Source organism: Mesoplodon mirus (assembly GCF_964341445.2).
Source record: "Mesoplodon mirus genome assembly, chromosome: 15".
NCBI lineage: Eukaryota > Metazoa > Chordata > Mammalia > Artiodactyla > Ziphiidae > Mesoplodon > Mesoplodon mirus.
The window spans coordinates 32315983-32336779 of record NC_138991.1 but is presented as its reverse complement, the minus strand read 5'-3'; the positions used below and the strand labels follow the sequence as shown (position 1 = coordinate 32336779).

Sequence of the window (20797 nt, the reverse complement as noted above, 5' to 3'; positions counted from 1 at the left end):
ACTTTTTATTTTGGTTTCATTAGTACTTTGAAGAGGTTGTTAGGAAAAATAAAAGCAGATTGGGATCATTTAAGAAACATTTTCACCATAATTATAGCGGGGGCACTGGCCGTTCAGTTCCAGGTAGGTTTTCTCTATAGAAAAGTCGCAGTTCTGGTTTCTCTGTCGTCCCTGAGCTCATGCAGGTCTGGTCTGCAGGTGGGTCCGTGGCCCCCGGTGCCGGCCGGGTGGCCAGGGCTCAGAGTGCGTGAGTCTCTGACTTTAGGAAATGCACAGCCTGGAAGGGTAGGGCAGGGCCTTCTAGCAGGACAGAAGCGTCCAGCCTGGACTTGGAGTCCAAGACGAGGGTCGACGGAGTGGACCTGGCAGCAGGCTCACCAGACCTGTCCCCTCACCACCCCTTTCCCCATATTCAACACCCCAAACCTGGACTGGGACCTTTAAGGCTCCTTCGTGATGTGGCCACCGGGCAGGCAAGTGCCCTCCAGCCTCGGGTGGAAAAGACTGCACATCTGGGCCCAGGCAACCCTCTGGGAAGCAGAGTGGGGGCAGATGCCAGTTTGGGACAGAGGGACAGAGTCACAAAGGCTGTTGTCCTGCAAGGTGGTGATCCACAGGCCCCCAGTCACCAGGCATGGGCTGCTGGACGGAGCCTCTGCTGGGCGCACCCCACCCCAGGCTTTCGGCTCAGTTTGTCGGCTCATTCGGCAAGTTCAGGGACGCGCTGAGCCCTGCTCTGGACTCAGCTCAGCCAGAACAAGAGGCGCCAGGCTTGCAGGCCTCCCTCTCCTAACACGGTCCGTGTGGGCCCCATCTGTCCCGAGCTCAGAGTTGCCCTCAATCTCGGCTCTCATTGGTGGGCCCCCGACCACTGACCTTCTTGCGTGGCCACCCTGGGGGACAGGCCAGGACACCTGGGGTCCCCCCGACCCATGCTGAAGGTCGGCTGGGGCGATGGGGCCAGGACCAGACCAGGCCTCTGGGGGTCACCAGGCACTGGGGCCTAGTGACTGGGGTGTTGGGGGTGTGGGGGGGCCGGGGGTGTCGGCTGGTGTCTGACCTGGAAAGTTGGGACTGAAGCCCCTCATGGCTCTTTCCAGGGGTGCCACCTGCTGTCCTTGACGAGGCCAGGGCTGACGCCAAGCCGGGCGGGGCATTAAGTGGCCGGGGCCAGGACTGCCGGGGCGGGAGGGTGAGGCTGTACACGGAGGCTGGGTCCTCAGCTGCGGCAGCCCTGCTCCTGGCCTGGCTCAGCCCCACGCAGGGTGTGCAGAGGCGCCTGGCCCCCGACGGCTCTGCAGCAGATCTGGGCACGGGGAACCCGGCCCCATGTGCCAGGCCAACTCCGGCCTCTCCGCAGCCCTGTGGCTGGGCTTCCTGCCCGAGATGCAGAGGGACCTGTCCCCTCCCCATGTTGGCCGTGGGCAGCCGGACAAGGGAGAGGAGTTGCCAGCAGGCTTGAGAGCAAAGTCGCCAAGCCTGTCAGAGCCAGCGGGGCGGGAACACCACAGAAGGAAGCGTGGCCCGAGGCGGTGGGGACCTGCCAAGCTTCAGTCCTGTCTTTAAGGAGCAGCACCCGCTGGGGGAGGGGACCCCTGCCACCCCAGGCTCCTCCCTGCAGGGCCCGCAAGTGCAACCAGGACCCAAGAACACCCTGAAGTCTGTCAGACCACCCTCTGCCACTTGCATGGCCACAAACACGACAATGAGTGGCAAACCTCGGTGGGACCCTGAGGGAGGCCTGGGGACAGACCCTCTCCCTGCAGGAGACCCCTGACTGCTCAGGGGACCCACGGCCTAGCAGCCTCTCTGCCCGACCCCGCAGCCCCGTCTCCAGTACCCTCGGTGGCGGGCCGCAGACCCTCCACGGTCAGGAGCCCCACCCGGAGGAGGGAGCCAAGACTCCAGCCCCTGTCCCCGACAAGGTCCCTTCAGAATTAATGGGAGGGGACCTGACTGGGGCTTCTCCCTGACAGATGCTGAATTAGACACTCCAAGCACCTTTGCTCAGCCCCACTCCCCTCGAGGCCATGGCCTTTGTTTGCTCCGTGCCTCAGTTTACCCCAAACGAGGAGGCTACGGTGCAGGTTGGGGGAGGCCCCGCCCTGGGCCTGGGCCTGGGCCTGAGCAGTAACTGGGGAACTTACCCAAGCAAACCTTTGCATGGAATCTCCCCTCACCTCGGGAGGGAGCGAGAGTGAAGAGGAGTTAGTGACAAGGGCCGGCCAGCTCCTGCCTAGACGATGACGAAGCAGGCCCTGGGACCTTGTGGAGGTATGGGCCTCATGCTGCCCAGAGCCGTGGCCTCCACCAGGCCACTCACCGGTCTTGTCCCTGGGCCCTGGGACGTGCCCAGGGCTGCGCCGAGAGTTCAGGGAAACGGAGCCGCGGGGCGCGGAGGGCCCAGGGCTGGGAGGGGCGGGCCAGGCCGCTGACCCGGGCGGGGTGGCGCGCTAGGAGCCCTCGCGGAAGCTGTGGATCTGCGTGGAGTACTTCTGCAGGTGGCCCTCGGGAGGGGCCTCGGAGGCCCCGAGCGCGCCCCGGGCCACCTGCTGTGGCTGCTGGTAGTGCTGGTAGAGCTTGGGGACTGGCCCGTCCAGGCCCGGGAGGCGGCCGCTGGACATGGTCAGGATGGTGGCGGTCAGCGACTTGATGTAGTTCTTGGCCAGCGTGAGCGTCTCGATCTTGGAGAGCTTCTTGTCGGCGCGCACGTGCGGGATGACCTCGCGCAGCGCCTGGAAGGCGTTGTTGAGCTTGTGCATGCGCTGCCGCTCGCGCTCGTTGCTCTCCAGCCGCCGCTGGACGCTGCTCTCCCGCCGGCTCCCTGGCCCCGGCCGCCGGCGCCCGCCCTCTGCCCGCGCCCCCTGCGCGCGCGCCCTCCGGCTCCGCAGAGCCTTGGCCGCGTCTGGCCCCGAGCCCGGCGGTGGCCTGTCGGGCGTCCGCTCCCCTGGGGTGGCTTCTGGGTCTTGCGGGGGCGCCCGGCGCCGGGGAGGCCGGCTCTTGGTCTTCATGGCTCCAGACTGGTTGTCCTGGGGGGGGTGTGGCTCTGAGGGGGGAGCCTTTGGAGCTGAAATCCAGAACACAGGCCACCCCGCGGTCACTCGGCAGGCCAGTGGACGCTCAAGGCAGCGGTCCCCAGTGGCGGCTGCCCAGCTGGTGCACAGTGACCCCAGGGTCCTTCCCAGTCACTTGCAGGGCCCTGAGCTGACCCCACCCCCACCCCCCATGCCCCTGTTTGACCTTACACTGACCCCTCAGACCTTCCCCTGGTCTGGTGGACCCCTCTCCCCCTGGGTGACACGTATTGACCCCTGGACCTTTCTCCGGCCCCATGCCCCTCACTGCCTCCTGAGTGCCTCCTGGGCTTAGGTGGCCGTTGACACTTGGCTGAGACCGCCCAGAGGCGCGGCCCCATCCTAGCCCAGGGCAGGCCGTCTGCCCGAGGCTGCACTACCTCCTGGTCGCCTGGACGGACCGTCCTGCCCCACTGGACGTCACACATGCAGGGACAACACTGGTGCCAGAATGGCTGTGGACGTGAGGCGGCCGTCGGAGGTCAGATGTGGACGGTGGCCAGAGCCCGCCGCAGTCCCCAGGCCCAACACGTGGATGGCCGAGGCCAGAGCTCGAGACCCGGACCCCCCACCCAGGTTTCCCTCCAGACGCCACCCGGCCCTGTCCCAGGGTCCTATCCCCGCCGCCCCACCTGCACCCCACCCCCGTTACCTGGGGATCCGTGGCCGCACGCGCTGGGGCTGCCCACGGGGGACAAGGACACGTCGCTTTAGGCGCCGCGGGCGGGGCGGCGGCCGCATGTAGATGAGCCCGTGGGGCGGGCGCGGGGCGGGGCCGGAGTCCGCGTGTCCCCGCCCCGCGGCGGGGGCGGGGCGCACCTGCCGGCTGGGGACCTGGGGCCCCTCCCCGCCCGCCCGCGAAGGTTTCCCGGGCCGCCTCCCCACCCGGCGCAGGCCCCCGGAGCCAGTTCCGCGGGCCTCGCTGCGAGCCGGCCGGCGCGGAGGGGAAGCTCCTGGTCGCCGCACCTGGCCTTGGGGTTAAGGCTCAGCACACGGGGCCAAAGTCAGATTCGTGGAAACGCCGTTTTGCAGTTAATACGAGTTTCTCAAACGGGCGGCGGCCACAGCCCCGAAGAGCAATAGCCCAGGCAGCCCGCGCCCTCACCCCGCGCTTCGGGAGGACCCTGCAGCACCGGGGGCTTCAGGACCCGACCCCGCCACGCCCGCGGCGCCGGGCCAGGTGCGAGCGGGCGGAGCCCTGCCCGGGGAGCACCTGCCCGGCCGCCTGTGGGCAGCTCACCGAGAAATAGCTGGTCATCGGTTTTAGGAGGTCTCCAGGGGCGAGAGGCAGCTCGAGCTCAAAACCGGCTGCCGCCCACCTGCTTTACTTCATCGTCCCCTGCCTCAGTTTCCTCACCTTTGACCGGAGCACTATAAGGCGTTAAAAGCAGCAACTGCACAGGGGTCCTGGGGGCTGATGGGAGGCGCCGGAGCGCAGCAGGACCCGCGGCGGCACACGGGCCTGGGCTCCCACCGGCCCCGGTCCTGCAGGCCCAGGGTCTGCGCTGACCCCCACACTTCCCCCGGACACTGCCACTCGCTGCCTGTCTTTGGCTCTGGGAATGGGAGCGCACAGGTCTCCTCCACCTACTCCCCGAGGGTCACTCTGCAGCTGGTGCAACCTGAGCTGGGGCCAGGCCCCTATTTTGGTACAAGGAGGCCCATTTCCCTGCTTGTGACAGCTGGGACCAGGACAGCAAGGAGGGGACACTCGGGGAACAGGAAGGCTGGTTTTGAGCTGATTAGCCTCTGGGCTTAGCGCTCCTTAGAGGCTGGACCTCAGAAATTAAAACGCTTCTGGGACTCCCCTGGTGGTCCAGTGGCTAAGACTCCGCGCTCCCAATGCAGGGGGCCGGAGCTCAATTCCTGGTCGGGGAACTAGATCCCACATGCGTGCCGCAACTACGAAGCCCTCGTGCCGCAGTGAAGATCCCGCGTGCCACAACTAAGACCCGGTGCAGCCAAATAAGTAAATAAATACTAAAAAAAAAAAAAAAAAAAACAAAACAAAAACCCAAAATGCTTCTGAAATTCATCAATAAGTCCAAAGGTTTGAATTACAGGTACACTTTATGGCAGCGCAAAGAGTCTATGCTAGTTTTCCGGTGATTATGCAAATCTTCGTGTTCTCGGGAGCGTGGGGTTTAGGTCTGTCGCAGAAAAGGGCATCCCATCTCTAGAGACCAGGGCAGTGAGTGACCCAGGGCTGCAGGCTCCAAGCACCCACAGTGGGGCAGTGCCAGACCGCCCACCCCGGGCCTTACACCGTGGAAAATACACAGAATCAATGCGGTAACAGAATCTATAAATATATAACTATATTTATTTTGAATATTAAATAGTTTTTAAATTACAAGCAGTTTATTGAATCACACTATGCATCAATATACAGTAAAAATCTTACAATTTAAAAATGTACACGATTTAAACTGAAAGTTCATTAACTATTATATTGCCGTGAACCTCTTACAACTGTGTTAAAGCACAACAGGGAAACCTCGGAGGTGGGATGGCCCCATGTGTCCTCATTTGTGGCTGGAATGAAGCAGTGGGTACTCACAGCGGGCCGCTGTTACTGTCCATCTACGCCCGTGCCAACTTGAACTTAACCATGTTCCAGCCATTCAAATAACAGGTTGTTGGCGATTCAATACTGTCCACACATCTTTTAAGAATTAATTTACATACTAAAGAGTGTTTTCCTTTTTGATAGCCAAAGCTTGGGCCAACCCCATTACTACTTAGGAACGTTGTTTTTGAGACTTACACCTGAAGTAACTGTGTACACCCATTCTTATTTTAAGGCTACTTCTCCTAAGGCTAATATTTTGAAGCCCCTCGTAACTGAAGCCTGGCATCTCCAGCCTCACACTTGGTTCGCTTCTGAAATTTTCAGATGACGGGCTGCGTAGAGTAAAACCAGGAGCTGCCTCCCTTGCACCTGGGCCCTCAGGACAAACGTACAGAAAGTCATTAACCCCACGAACACCCTGTGGAAAGTGTTAATAAAAGAAGGAGGCTTTGAAAGGGGTTTCAGGGCAGCAAGACCTTTCTTAGATAAACCCATTTTCATAGAAACAATCGCCTGTACACTCAAAAATAGAACAGATACTCTGTTCTCCATTCAGCTTCCTGGAGCTTCTTCACCCTTAAGATGAATGGCTTCTTACCCAGACGCACAGTCCAAGTTTCAGAAGGATTTTGGGGGAGCACTTTTTCTACATTGTTCTTACTGGCTTATGACCAAGTCCTTTGATAACACAAATTAACATCTAGCTAGGAAGGAGATGAAGGTTAGATTATTTTTATTGTAGGACTTAAGATACGTAAACTCCACCAAGGTAAGACAGAGCCCAAAGGAGGCCAGGAAATATCGTTGTGAACCAGGTATGACAAACCTCACCCACATTATCTAGAGAATTCCACTGATACTATTTCATTGTGTAACTTATTAGAACAAAAGCCGTTTAGAAACCCACTACTGGTAACCGAGTGAAAAGAAAACTGAAACAAACAACAAAGCACATGCTGACATTTCAAAAATGGGCAGAAAATTTTAATCTACATAATTTCCTGTGTATTGCTTGAGATTTCAAAAGAACATGTTAATTCCCATGTTTATTATAAATATAAAATCTACCCGACCATGCAACACCACACTAAGACTTACTACTCCAACCCAGCCCCACCCCTAGCTCCCTGTATAAAATGTTTTTGGCAATTCATTATCAGAGTGATGTAGACCTTAAAATAAATTAAAATGGGAATTATGTTGTTAAAAATCTCCTTAATCATAGTGAAAAATGTACAGCCCCAAAGCATCAATAAATTTACCACAGGCTGACTGTATAAGACTATCTAGTCTATGGATCTACTTGATTTTACTCATTAGATTTGAACTCCTTAAACGTGTAAATTTAAAAAAAACTAGTATAACTGCCTCTCATTTTTCTTTTAACCAAGACTGGTAGATGTAAAAATTCAGAAAACTCTGGAAGTCTCCAGAGCAAGAAGTTGAGAGTTATGACAGTTTTGGCAAAATCACCTCCTAATGCCCTGTTAACTGTGTTTTCAACATGCACGTCCCAGGGTCCGGCTCTGGCAGTGCTCTGTGCTCACACCGGGGGAGGGGAAGGGCGCCCCTGCCGCTCTGGGAAGTCATTGCTAGTATAAAAAGGGAGCGAGCCAGAATTGATAACATAGGTCACAATTTACTACGTCAACTCTAGCCAGCACACGCACCTGCATCGGGTCCCCAAGTTCCCGTGACCGATGTCCTGCAGTCCCAGGCGGGCCTGGAGGGTCATCCCAGCCTCTCGCTCAAGTCGGGAAAGCATGTCAGCACCGGAAACCCCTAGGGTGAGGGGCCAGCGTGCAGGGACCCAGCCCCAAGGCCCCACCTGTATACACTGGCTGCCACGCTGCTGGCAGAGCAGAACTCGAGGGCCGCAGAGTGAGGTCAGCTTTTTATTACCAACACCCGACACCTGCCAACATCATGAGGCTGCACTGGACACACTTGGTCCTTTCAGAGCAAGGGGAGAACTGGGAGCTTAATGCAGAAGGGGAGGGTCAGTGCAGATGAGCCCGGGGCGGCATCTGGGGGTGATGGCCACTCGGGCTGCCCGAGGGCCCAACCAGGAGGACGTGCTGGCTGTGGAGGCTCCTCTGTCGTCCTCACGGCTGCGGGATGTAGTGTATTGCCTCGGTTACAGAGACCAGCCACACGTGGACGGGACATGATCCGGACTGGCTCTGGGGGCTATGAGAAGCTCAACACCTCAAGAGCACAGACAGAATGAACTCAAACTGTCCTCAGCCCCCAGGGCCCTCTGTGGAGCAGCTTCTATGCTCCTGAAGGAAGGAGTGACCACACAAGGGCCCTGAAGCCACCTCCGTCTGCGCTTCCAGAAACCAAGCAGAAGAGCCGGCTCTGAGGGGAAGTGACTTGGGGCCCAGCTGGGAGGAAGCCTCGTGGCCCCTGGGGACAAAGGGGGGAACCTGGATGTTCCAACCAAGCCGAGCTCTGGGAACCACCTGTCGATTTTTTACCAAAAGGGTTTTTTTTAAGTTGGGGGAGGGGTGCGTGGGAGAATCACACAGAGAGGGTGCAAGACCCGTCAGCCCCTCAGAGAAGCCTCAACTGCAACAGGGAAAAAACCACCTTAGAGAGAAGAAACAGAAATGTGTTTCATTCAATCAGCAAAACAGAGCAGTCTTCTTGGACTCATCAAAAATATTTCCTATAAGAACATAAAACATTAACATTCAGAATCATTTATCATTTACGAAAGAGTACCATATGTACAATTCCAACAATTTCTAAAGACAGCATAACACTCAAAATACTTAAGCTTTACAAGTACCATGCAAACAAACTATAAAACAGAAGAAAAAAAAAATCAAACTAGTGGATAGCACCAGCTTGACCTGCCTTATTTTCCTTGAATAATTTAAGATTCTGTACAATATCAGGGACTCTCAGGACAGTTATCCACAGTGCAATTACAGAAAGCAATTAGTGATTTCTTTAAAAACAATAAATATGGCTCACTGGTGCCAATTCCCATCGTGGTCCTCGGGGACCTGTGCATGGACGGGATGCACAGGTGCGGACGCAGAGAACACCCCACGTGGGAACCAGAAACCACCCGGAGACGACAGCCCCCCACGCCGGCCAGGCTCAGGCTCCCCGCAGATGGCAGGCCCTTCCAGCGGGCGGGGCGGCGAGGGCAGCAAATAGCTCTGGACGAGCTGGATGAGCTGGGAGACCACGCCTGGGCCGGGCGTCCCGCGGCGCCGTTCCCTCGGCCTCCTGAGTCCTCCTCCCCTTCCCGTGTCAGTAGCTGTCGAGTGGGCGCCACTGGGCAGCCGGAAACGCCACCGCCGGGGAGCCGCCTGGGCCCGAGGTGCCTCAGCATCACCTAATCTTTCTCCCCGTCTTCGCTGCTTCCTATTAGGAGAGAGCAAGCAAAGCTGTGTTTTAAAACGATCGTCACAGATAAAAACAGTGTGGACGGCGTCTGAGCTTCGCTGCAGAAAGAGGAACTGAAGCTAGAAGTGTGGCTCTCAGCCAGCTGCCCGGCCGCTCGCCGCTTCCTGCGACAGCAGCACCTGCCAGGCTCTCTCACAGACACATCTGCGCGGCTCACACGCTGCTCAGTGCCCATGCTTTGGGCGCGGGAGAGAACTGGCTCTGAGCCCCACACATCTGCCCCCGACAGATCATTAGGTCATGGGCGTTATCTAATCGGCACAATTAAACCCAGGACAAACACAAATAAAAGCCTTTATATTTTGCAGTTATTATTTGATCTGCAAACTTCACATCAAAAAAGTATACCTATTAACATTTATCTTCAATCTAGTTGTGGGGAAAAAAGGATCCATATGTTCAGATACCACTACTTCAAATGTGCCCGGCCCATGACCTCCCCCAGGCCTTCTGGTGGCACACGAAGACTAGGACTTAATAGCAAAATCAACATTCCCGGGGTAGGGCCAGAGTGCATTTGGGTTCAAACCCGAAGTCAGGGCCAAGTGTTCTTCAGAGCATGAGCTTTCTGAAGAGCTGCTCCTCTCTGGGGGAAAGAAGGAGAGATGGGGGTTGGGGGCTAACAGAACAAAGGGGAAAAGGAGAAGAAAGGTGGCGGAGCAGCCCCAGGGCCACCAGGCCCAGCAGGGCAGAGACGGAGCCCGGAAGTGGGGGACGAGGCCCCGGAGCACACTGTCAAGGCTGTGAGCTCTTTGTAAAGATTCGTACAACCTTGTCTGCCAACACCGGGAGAGCATCCCGTTCCCGGGCAGCCGGCCCTCCCCTAGCTCCGCACCCTCCTCACCTCCCTGCTCCATGTCCGAGTCTGTGAGGTGCGTGAGAGAGAAGCTGGCGATGCTGGCGGGCGTGATGGAGAACCTGGAGTAGGGCGCCCCATGAGGCCAGCTGGGCTCCGTGCTCCGGGGCGGTGGCGGCGGGGAGAAGTACTTGGATGTCTGAAGAGAAGGTTTGGAGCGGAGGAGGTGACTCGTTGTCTTTGACATAAAAGGGTCCGGGGAGAAGTCATCGTCCCATTCAAAGCCTCCACCTGGAAGTAAGAAATAAAAGTAACTCTCCTTTCATGACTTCGTTTTAAGGAATAGAGAGGGCAGTGCAGGCGTCCAGGTGGGCTCAGAGGGGCACAGACCACCCTGGGCACAGACGGCAGAGCTGCCCACCCCACATCCCCAGGGTCAGGGGGGTCTTTGAAAGCGACATGTGAAGTTATCCTCAGAAACAGCTCACATCCCACTCATGTTTAGTTGCTTTTTAAACCTGCCAATGAGGTACCTTCTTCATCAGTGGAACTTTCGGAATTCATGCACCTGCTCGGGTAGGGGGAGCCTGACGACGGTGTGGGGCTGCTCAGCCCCGGCCCACACGCCTCTCCTCCGCAGTGGCCCAGCTCTTTGGTCGGGGTCTCCTGAAAAGCCCAACATAAGTTCCCATCAGCCAGCGCCTGCTCTCAGGAGCCCTGGGGCAGGGGCCCTCGCTGACCATTTGTGACCTGTCCCTCCCACCCCTGGGGAAGGTGGGCCAGGAGTCCGCGCCCCATCTCTCCCGTGGAACGGGCTCTAAATCCTGGGCAGACACACAAAGCGGCCACGGGAGACCTCGGAGGAGGAGATGCAGCAGGCAGGTTGGGGAAGAGAGCTGGAGTCAAAGGACACCAAGCCAGTGGTGAACCAACCCCACCCCTCCACCCCACCCCCGCCACTTGGGTCCTGGCTCCAGATGCAGGAAGGGGGGTCTTCTGATGCTTAGAAAGAGGAGAGGAAATTCAGGGGTTTGCTCTTTTTCCCCTGTTCTCTTGCTCCCAGCCCAAGCAATCCTGGGTGACAGCGGCGGGGTGGCAGGCACCTGTAATTCTGAGGGCGGTGAGCTTCCTCTCTGCCTGGAGAACCCACATGCCTTATCCCTGTCCGTCCTCCCGCTGCGCAGCTGCACAGCGTACTGTGGTAACCCAAAGCCCAGCCTTCTGGCCAGAGGACCAAGAAGAGAGGGGCCAAGACACTGGACAGCCCAGGGAGGGGGGAGCTCAGCAAAGGGATCCCATCAGTTGTTGATGAGCTCCCGGCTTACCCCCAGCTGCTCAGGGTAGATCTGACCCTAAACAGCACACCAAAGCATTGAGAACTGAATTTCAGGGAGACCACTGCCAAGGTCCAGTCTGGCCAGGGGGTAGCACATGCACAGGGCAGGTTCAAACAGCACAACAAAGGCTTTGAAAGGGGACCCCAATCCCCAGAAGGCTGGTTGGAACTTGTGACCTGAACCCAACTGGGTCAACGCCTTCTAAGAAGAAAATATCAACATTATCTATAGAATCTAAACAAGGCACAGAATCGGATAAAATAATAAGGGTACAATCTAAAATTTCTCAGCAAACAAAGAATAAGGAAAACCTCAATTCCCAGGAGAAAAAACAATCAGCAGATGCCAATGCCAAGATGTCCTTAGATGTTGGAATTACCTGAGAAAGACTATTATAAATATGCTCTTACAAAGTATGGGAAAACACACTGGAAATGAATGGAAAAGTCTCAGCAAAAGAATAGATAAAAATAATGAATTGCGGATTTCGGAACAGAAAAATACAATAAACAAAATTTTAAAACTCACTGGGTGGGCTCAATAGCAGGATGGACATGAGAGAGGACAGAATAAGTTAATGTGAAGTAGATCAACAGAAATGATCCAATCTGAACAACAGCAAAAGCAAACACGGAAGGGAATGAAAAGAACAGGGCCTCAGGGCCCATGTACAAGGATATTACCAAAAGGTGTAACGCTGGAGTCCCAGAAACAGAGAGACAGAGTGTGGTGAAGAAGAAAAGAAGAAACAATGGCTGAAAACTTCTCAAATCTGGTGAAAGACATAAAACTACAGGTTCAGGAAGCTTTGAAAACTTAAAATGAGATAAATATAAAGAAATCCATGCCTGCAATCCAGAAATCCATAATCATACTACTGAAAGCCAAACACAAAGAAAAAAACTCCTGAAAGCAGCCAGGGACAATGATGAAAGAAAAGAACTGTCACCTCAGAAATCTATGTTCCGAGAAAATATCCTTAAGAAATCAGTGTAAAATAAAGACACTCTAAGATGAAGAAAAACTAAGAGAATTTGTTAAAAGAAAAAAGAAAAAAAAAAGGCCACACAAACTTCTTCAAACAGAAGGGAAATGATAATAAAAAGGAACCTGAAACATCAGAAATGAAAAAAGAACAGTAGTAACTATCTATTCCTCTCCTCTTCAGTTTCTTAAAACATGTTTGATGACTAGAAGTAAAGCATAGAGCACTGTGTGATGGGGTTTTTGATGAATAAACATATGACACATCAGACAACCTGAAGAAAAGGGGTAGGGGTGGATGAAGGGCCCACAGGGTACAGGGGTTCTTATATTCCACTTGAAATGGTAAAACACTGATTCTAAGGAGGCTGTGAAAAGTTAAGTATGTACATTGTAATCCCAAGAACCACTCCAAAAACTACACTAAGAGAAGACATATAGTAAGAAATGCAATAGATAAAAGGTAATTCTAAAAATTGTTCAAAAAACAGAAACACTGAATAAAATGGTGCACCTAAATCCAAATACAAATAATTCTATTAAATGTAAGTGGCATAAAATACCAATTAAAAGACAAAAAGTTTCAGAATAGATTTTAAAAACCACCTATGTGCTATCCACAAGAAACTACTGTCAAGTACAGGGATGCATGTACATATAAGGATGAAAAAAGAGACATCATACAAATACTACTCAAAAGAAAACCACAGTAGCTTTATGAATATCAGAGAAAGGAATAAAGAATGACATCATATAATGACAAAAGGTCAATTCACTGAGAAGATATAATAATCTTAAATGTGTATGAAGCTAACAACAGAACTACAAAACAGATGAAGCAAAAACTGACAGAAATGAAAAGAGAAACAGACAAATCCATAATTATAGCCGGAGACTTCAACACTTCTCTCTCAGTAATAGACAGAACAAGTAAACAGAAAAATCAGCAACAATACAGAAGAAATGAACAACCAACTGCATCTGACATTTATAGAGCAATCCACCCACCAGAAGCAAAATACACACTCTTTCAGGTGCACATGGAACATTCACCAAGATAGACCATATCCTGGCTCTACAGCAAAACAACACATTTAAAGGAGTTGAAACCCTACAAAATATGTTCTCTGACCAAAATGGAATTACACTAGAAATCAGTAGCAGAAAGGTAAAAAAAAAAAAAAAAACTCCAACCCTTGGAAATTAAACAATATTTTTTATAAATAATCCGTGGGTCAAAGGAAAATCAGAAAATGTGTTGACGGACTTCCCTGGTGGCTCAGTGGTTAAGAATCCGCCTGCCAATGCAGGGGACACAGGTTCGAGCCCTGGTCTGGGAAGATCCCACATGCCGCGGAACAACTAAGCCCGTGTGCCACAACTACTGAGCCTGCGCTCTAGAGCCCGCAAGCCACAACTACTGAAGCCTGCGTGCCTAGAACCCGTGCTCTGCAACAAGAGAAGCCACCACAATGAGAAGACGGCACACCGCATCTAAGAGTAGCCCTTGCTCACCGCAATTAGAGAAAGCCCGCGTGCAGCAATGAAGACCCAACACAGCCAAAAATAAAATAATTAATTAATTTAGAAAAAAGTCAATCATGTTTCTATATACTGGCAAGGAGCACATGGAAACCAAAATTTTAAAATTACCTTTTAAATTAGCTCCCCAAGAAATGAAATACTTAGGTATAAATCTAACAAAACACGCAGAGGATCTGTCTGCTGAAAACTACAAAACACTAAGAAGAACTGAATAAATGGAGAGACATAATGTGCTCATGAGTTGAAAGCCTCAACATAGTAAAAATTCTCCCCAAACTGATCTATGGATTTTATGCAACTCCCATCAAAATCCCAGTAGAATATTTTTGTGAATATAGAAAAGCAGCACACAGGCTCCCAGGCTCCCCATCTGCCCCAGGACAGGCAGTCCACCTCACACCTCTGGGGGCTCCTGGCTGTAAGACTACGACCCAGGTGTCCCAAGCGTGGCTCTACACGGCTCCAAGGCCACACTGCTGAGCCCCGGCCCCGTCGTTACAATGACCAGCGCTGTGATGCATGGGACTGAGCTCAGAGCTCATCTGCCCTGTGACAGGCTGGAGGGCAACCACGCGGCCCGCTAATTGCAAGTAAGCATCACTGTCCACCGTTTTGGCCTTGAGAACACTGTGCATCCGGAAGGGGCAGTGTGAGAGCTGAGGGTCAAACACCCCGCCAGGCTCACTTAGGGCCCACGAGAGGCATATGGGAGACCACCAATGTGTGGGGAAGCTAAGGAGACTCTGTGCGTGAAGTGCCAGCACCCAGACCACTCACTCACTGTGCCGTGATTTCACGAGAAAGTTGCTTTACATACACTAAGTGTTCACCAAGCATTTGCTGAACCAATGGTGAAATAACCAAGACACAGAACTGCCAAAACCCAGGAGTGCTCAGTTAAAACTCTGGAGTTAAGGTACTGAAACTATTCAAACTACTTCAAAACCAGCTCATTAAGCTGCACAGTAAGAGCAGGAGAAAATCTACCAGCCACCTGCCTGAACCAGCAGGTAGTTGTTACTCCAAGGAAACTGCATGGAACATATGAGAAAACTAACTAGAGATCACAAAAAGGAAGATTCTTAGGACTTCATTCTGGACTTCACCCACTTTCCAACTTTCTCTACACTAAGCCTCTCAAATCTCACATCTATTAAGCATGTCTTACACTTGATTTCTGTACCTTCGTTCTCATGCCTTGAATCTCGATCTCATGCCATCATGCCCTGTCTTCTGAAGCCACCAAAACATCACCTCCCCCCCAGCCAAAGTCGTCACACGAGTGCAGCCCTTCTGTAGCCCAGGCGGGGGCTTCCATGGGAGCCGAGTCCATCCCTCTGCTGCAACTAGACACCCAGACATCTTCCCCAGCCCTCACCCACACTGCTCACGGCACACACTTTGTAACTCTTTCTATCCCACCTACAGATCGTCTGCTCTGTGGTGAAGTCTCGTACAATTCAAGTTCACAGAGAAGGTGAAGAAAGGGATACGTGAATTCGAAAGACTGATAACAAAACACAAAATCTGGGGCCAGGTGATCCCTTGTCTCTTCCACTCTCAGTGAAAAAATGGCAAACCAGTTTCCTAGGCTCCCTGAGCCCTCAGGTTCTGAAGCTGGGATGTGTATAAGCCTCCTGGCCCCTCTCACAGATCTGATGAACTGAGGTTTGGGCCAGGAGTCTACTTTTTCTTTTCCCAAACACTTAACTACCTCTACCTTCCCTGCCCCACATGCCACAGTTCAAATTTTTTTGAGCGACACCGTAGAAAGAGAACACACAGAAGCGACAAAGCGTAAAGTAACGAGCAACTGAAAGCAGACCCAGCTCCCAGGGAAGAGGCGGGGCAGCACCCAGGACCCCCACGGGTGTGGGCAGAGCCTCAAGTGTGGGGCCCAAGAGGCCCAATGCTGAACGAGAGGCTGAGATACCAAGGTCTTGGTTCCAAGGACTAAATACAAAGGGAGGGCAAGCAGATCCAAGAAGAAACCAACAAGGACTCCCATGCCTTCTAGAATGGGAGCTTCACTTATAATCCAGGTGATTCAAGAAGCAAATTCAAGGGCTACAAAGACTAGTCAACAAAGAACATTAAAAAAAAAAAAAAAGCTTGAATTGTAGGCTGCTTCATTTTTAAAGAAGCCGAAGGCTGGCCCCCTGAGTGGTGACAGCAGGCAGCCTGCCCAACCGCAGGGAGGAGGGCAGGGCCAGCCCCGGGCCGGGAGGGCCACAGACTGTCCTGCTGCCCCGTCCCCGTCCCCACTCCACAGGCAGGGCCGCTGGTCGGTGTTGCCAGGGCTACATGTGAGCCTCGGACTGTTCGAGCAGCACCTGCACGCTGGGCATTACTGCCTACTGTTAGAGTATAAAAATCTGGTCTGGAAGGGGTAAGCAACTTCAGCAGGACTCTGCCAGGACACCCAGGAAGAGCACGCAGATCTTCTTCCCGTAATGTAACGGGAGTTTCCTGTGCAAACCCCATTTCTGCGTGTTCTTGGAACTGACACTGTAGCCAACCCCAAATTCCTTTTTCTGAGTAACCACAAAACAATCGTGGCCTTGAGACGGCAATCGGAAAAACCAAGCACGCTCGTCCCCCTAACACGTTCTGGAATTCTCTAACAGGACAACCTGGAGGTGACAGACGACAGATACCTGGTCAAAGAGATAGACTGTGACATCATCGAAAAACGTCACCGCCTTCTTCTCTCTCTTCCAGTCGTCGGGCAGCTGGTCCGCGGAGGCTGGGGCTTTCAACAGGCTCCGCAGGTGGCGGCCGTCCTCACAGCTGAGGACCACAGGGACTAGCTGCTCCGCCTCGTCCTCCGACTCGGAGCTGAGGCTGTGCAGCGTGAAGGCCCGCAGGTCCTCGTCCGAGTCGTCGCTGTTTTCGTCCTCCTCATCCGCGTCGATTCCGTCCTCAGTGAGGTCGAGCACCCCTGGCACGCTGAGTTTCCCCAGGTACTTCCCTTCGACGTCTGGCTCCTTCAGCTTGGGGCCCTCGGAGTGGCCGCGCAAGGCCTTCTCCACCATCGGGGCTGCTGGGCCGCTGGAGCGGAGGGAGGCATCTGCAAACGCCAGGAGTTCATTGGTGTTGGTTCCGGCGGAAGCCAGCGTGCAGGGGGGCGCCTCCTGGGCCTCGAGGTCATCCCCGCTGCTGAGCTCCGAGTTCAGCGGGCTTGAGGGGCTGCCGGCCTCACTGTCCTCGGGGGGATGCATCTGTCTGGAAGCGTCAGCGGGTGCTGGTTCTGCCGCTTCTCCTGATTCCAGGGGACTGGCATTCTGCCGAGCAGGGGGACACCTTTGGCCAGGCTGGCTGCTGCTGGTTTCCAGGCAGCCGTCCGGGGAGCTGGGATTCTGCTCTGGGGCGCCTGGCTCAGGCAGGGGCTGGTCCGCTCCCAAGGCCGATGCCGAGGCTCCCGGGACCCCCTCCGACTTCTTATCGGGCTCAGAGTCATTGTCTGAGAAGTAAGCGGAGTCTCGGTACGAGCCCTGGCAGCCGGGGGCGGAAGTCTGAGAGGTGACCTCTGCACCCCTGTGGCCGTCGGCTGTGTCTGAGACGATGATGACAGGGGTGGGAGGTGGCCCCCCGCGAACGCCGTCGCCCGCCGAGTCTGCGTCAAGGGCTATGGTGCCGTCGGGGGCCGGGTGCAGCGTCCACTCGGGGGACTCCAGGTTCTCCGTCTCGTAGCCGCTGTCCGCAGGCTTGTCGGGGGGCAAGAGTCTCTGCGGCGTGTGAGGGCCTAAGGAGCCCAGTAAAACCTCACAGACGTCCACTGAGTCCAGGGAGCCTGGGGTCTCCACAGACTGCTCCGAAGTCGGGATGGGCGTCGACAAGCTGTCCTCTAGAAGGCTGTCCTGACTGGCAGAGTCCAAGGAGAGGGCAGACACCAAGCCCCGCTCCTCTGTAGCAGCATCTTTACAGCCCAACTGACTCAGAGCATCCACGGCCTCCAAGGCTCTCTCAGGCAGGCCTCGATGGCAGTGGTCTTCCAAAGGTGGTTGACTCTGTAAGTTCTGCCTCAGTTCTGGAAGGCTGTTCCCTATACTCACCTTACTGGCAAAAGTGCTGTGGACAAGGCCTGAGTCGCTCTGGGTCAGTCTCAAGGCCCCCTCCCTCTGGGGAGTCAGGTCTCGGGACCTATCGCCAGTGGGAGGTGTGTCCACCAGGGCGGGCGCGGAGTCTGGGTTTACCTCTTGGCAGACACTGTCTTCACGGACACCAACATCCAGACACATGGGCTTGGCTCCACCCTGCTTCAAGGACACACCTGGAGGGACATCGTGAGGCGGCCCCTCTGTTTTGAGCGAGGTAGGAGGTACCTGCGCCCGCGGGCAAGGCAGCGAGGCCGTGTCCCAAGTGCCGTCCTTGGGCGCCACGCCCGGGCCTCTACCCTGCGCGCTGACGTTTTCCTGCAGCAAAGAAGAGCCTGGTTTATTTTCAGCAAACTTAAGCTCAGCATCTAGAGAGTTTCTACTCGGACTTTCTAATATGGTTTCAGGAAAACCAGCATTTCTAAGTTCTGTTTGAAGATCATTTATATGTTCTTTGCTGGACAAGGAGTCTTTCAGTAAGTTCTTCTCTTGAAGAAATAAAAAGTTTTCTGACAATTCTTCAACATCCAGCTGATCAAAACCATCTTGGTGCACGAGGTTTCCTGACGAGCAAAGAGGCTCACAGTCAAACAGCTTACGGGGCTTTTCTTTCTTCAAATGGCGTGTAATTACTGACTCTCTGGGGTCATCCAAACTTGAGCTTAAGGTGGTCGGCTTAAAGTCAGCTTGGACTCCATTTAGTTCCATTAAGTCAAATATTTTTTGGTGACTGGGCAAAGCCTCTGATTTGTCAAGATCATTAAATATACTGTTGAAAGGGCTCTCGGGGCCCTTGGTAACATGCACATCCTCGGGTACCCTGGCATCCTTGGGGTCTGTAGTGTTCTGGAAGAAATCCTCATCTGTACTGGACTCCTCAAATTCGACATTCCTGAGGGTCAGAAGCTGGGATGCTGTGTCACCGACCCTTTCTGGATTATCCATTTCCGTTGTGAGCAGTGCAGGTGGGTAATCTAGCTCCAAGTTGCTACCGCTTTTTTCTTCTAATTGGATGTAATAGTCGCTTCCGACGGAAAGGTTGTGGGCATCAAAGACAGGCACTACTCCGGGGGCCCGCAGGGGGACGTCCTGGCCACTGTCATCTTGCTTCCCGGGTCCGGGATCTGAGAGAGGACTCTCAAATGCTTCGGTGGCAAAGAAGATGCCGGTGTAGGACACGGCTTCGTCTGGGGGGCCCCGGCCGCATTCCTCGAAGTGGTCGTGCTTGGCCGCCTCCCAGACGTACTCGAAGCTCAGGCCCTGGCTGGTTTCGGTCACGGTGAGGACCTCCTCCATCTCACGACCGAGCCGGTCCCTGGCAAAGTGGTCGAGGATGGGGAAGGCGGCGTTACTTGCAGCATCTCTGTTGTTTGTGTTTGGCTTGAGTGCATTCCACTGCTGCTCAAAGTCGACTTCTGGGTCCCTCTGGCTTTGCATCCGCAGGTAGGTGAGCAGTCTGTGCACATCCTCGGCCGCCGGCCTCTTGTCTGGTGACAGCCAGCAGAACTGTAAGACTTCATACCTGAGCGACACAGACAGGTGATTAGCAGATGGATGATAAATTGTTTTAAAATAAGGAAAGACCTCACAAGGGCCCCTGGGCCAACTCAACACCCCAGAAGCCTCGACACTTTAATCACTGCCGACCACCTGAAGGGGTTCAGCTCACGGTGTATCAATATGAAAGGGAAACTGGAGACAGAGGAAATCTGGCCCGCTAATTTTCTGTGTCCTCAGGACACTGCACAGTGTCACTGCAATTCTTTTGCTTTGTCATCTGTTCTTCTGGCGTTTTCCAGGGACTTAGCCACCGAATTTAGAAACAGTTCTAAAATGCTCTCCTCTTAACACAACCGACATAGGTATTCTGCTTAGTAAAAGATGCACGTATCTAACGTTCTGAGATTTACTCACTTTATTTTGCAAGAATTCACAGACAGATGCTGTTGTGACTAATCTCTAATTATTCCCCCAATAAAAAGTGACACCATGATCTCCTGCAGCACATGGTTTCCTCGGATCATGCAAGGAGCTGAGGGTGGAGGGAAAGAGTAGAGAAAGAAGCCCAGAGACAGTGGCAACCAGGAGCTGGTCCTCAAAGGGTTGGCTGAATACAGCCAGCATCTTAAACTGTAGCCGTGAGTGGAAGGGAAGACAAGGACGATGTCATGGTATTAAATTTACAGCGTGTATGTCCAGTTATTCTGGGTGAGTTAGTTCTAGCAAGTAGTGGGGCTGAGCAACACCCACACAGAGGGGCACCGAGCTCCAGGGGCAACATCAGCCGGGCACAGGGTGATGCAGACAGAGGCCTTGACACAGGTGAGCCCGATCCTAATTGGAATCCGAGTAAGAACTGGTCTGGAGCATCATAAGAAGTAAATATGTTTTGCAAACGTCAGCATACATTATGCAAATGAGTCTCACGTGCCAATTTAAATATGATCATGTCTATGCCACCCACCTCTCTTCTTGCATGTCGGGTACCACTTAAACAAACAGCCTCATTTTAAAATAAGTCCACAACAGGAAACTCCCTTAGAATTGACTTTTCTAATTAGTTCAGACTTAACATTTTTCTTATTGCATGTAATACATAAATTCCTGCTTGTTCTACACATTTTTTAAAAATAGCATTACGTTAAAAAAAATGGGGGCTTCCCTGGTGGCGCAGTGGTTGAGAGTCCGCCTGCCAATGCAGGGGACACGGGTTCATGCCCCGGTCCTGGAAGATCCCACATGCTGCGGAGCGGCTGGGCCCGTGAGCCATGGCCCCTGAGCCTGTGCGTCTGGAGCCTGTGCTCCACAACGGGAGAGGCCACAACAGTGAGAGGCCCACATACCGCAAAAAAAAAAAAAAAAAAAAGGATGTTAATTCTAAAATCAGTCATGAATAATATACAAACGATTGCTTTTCATAACGTTTACTGTTCAAAATTAGAGAATACATAACTAAGACCCATGCAGAC

The 20797-nt window shown here is 53.6% G+C and overlaps 2 protein-coding genes across 3 annotated transcripts in view; both read right to left on the bottom strand.

Moving 5' to 3' along the window:
• Positions 1-27: 27 nt before the first annotated feature.
• Positions 28-3749, bottom strand: BHLHA15 (basic helix-loop-helix family member a15). Its single transcript, XM_082644859.1, has 2 exons — positions 3727-3749; positions 28-3067 (listed from the first exon to the last, which is right to left on the bottom strand). Exon 2 carries the CDS (start codon positions 3009-3011, stop codon positions 2454-2456), a length of 558 nt encoding a protein of 185 aa, XP_082500985.1. The 5' UTR covers positions 3012-3067; positions 3727-3749; the 3' UTR covers positions 28-2453.
• Positions 3750-5377: 1628 nt separating this feature from the next.
• Positions 5378-20797, bottom strand: part of LMTK2 (lemur tyrosine kinase 2) — an 80388-nt gene continuing 64968 nt past the window's right edge. For both annotated transcript variants that reach the window (XM_082600371.1, XM_082600372.1), the window contains exons 11-14: positions 16389-19350; positions 10399-10531; positions 9914-10156; positions 5378-9027 (exon numbers count right to left, since the gene is read on the bottom strand). In XM_082600371.1, coding sequence (XP_082456497.1) covers positions 8999-9027; positions 9914-10156; positions 10399-10531; positions 16389-19350 — 3367 coding nt within the window. In that variant the 3' untranslated portion in view covers positions 5378-8998. The remainder of the gene's footprint in view (positions 9028-9913; positions 10157-10398; positions 10532-16388; positions 19351-20797) is intronic.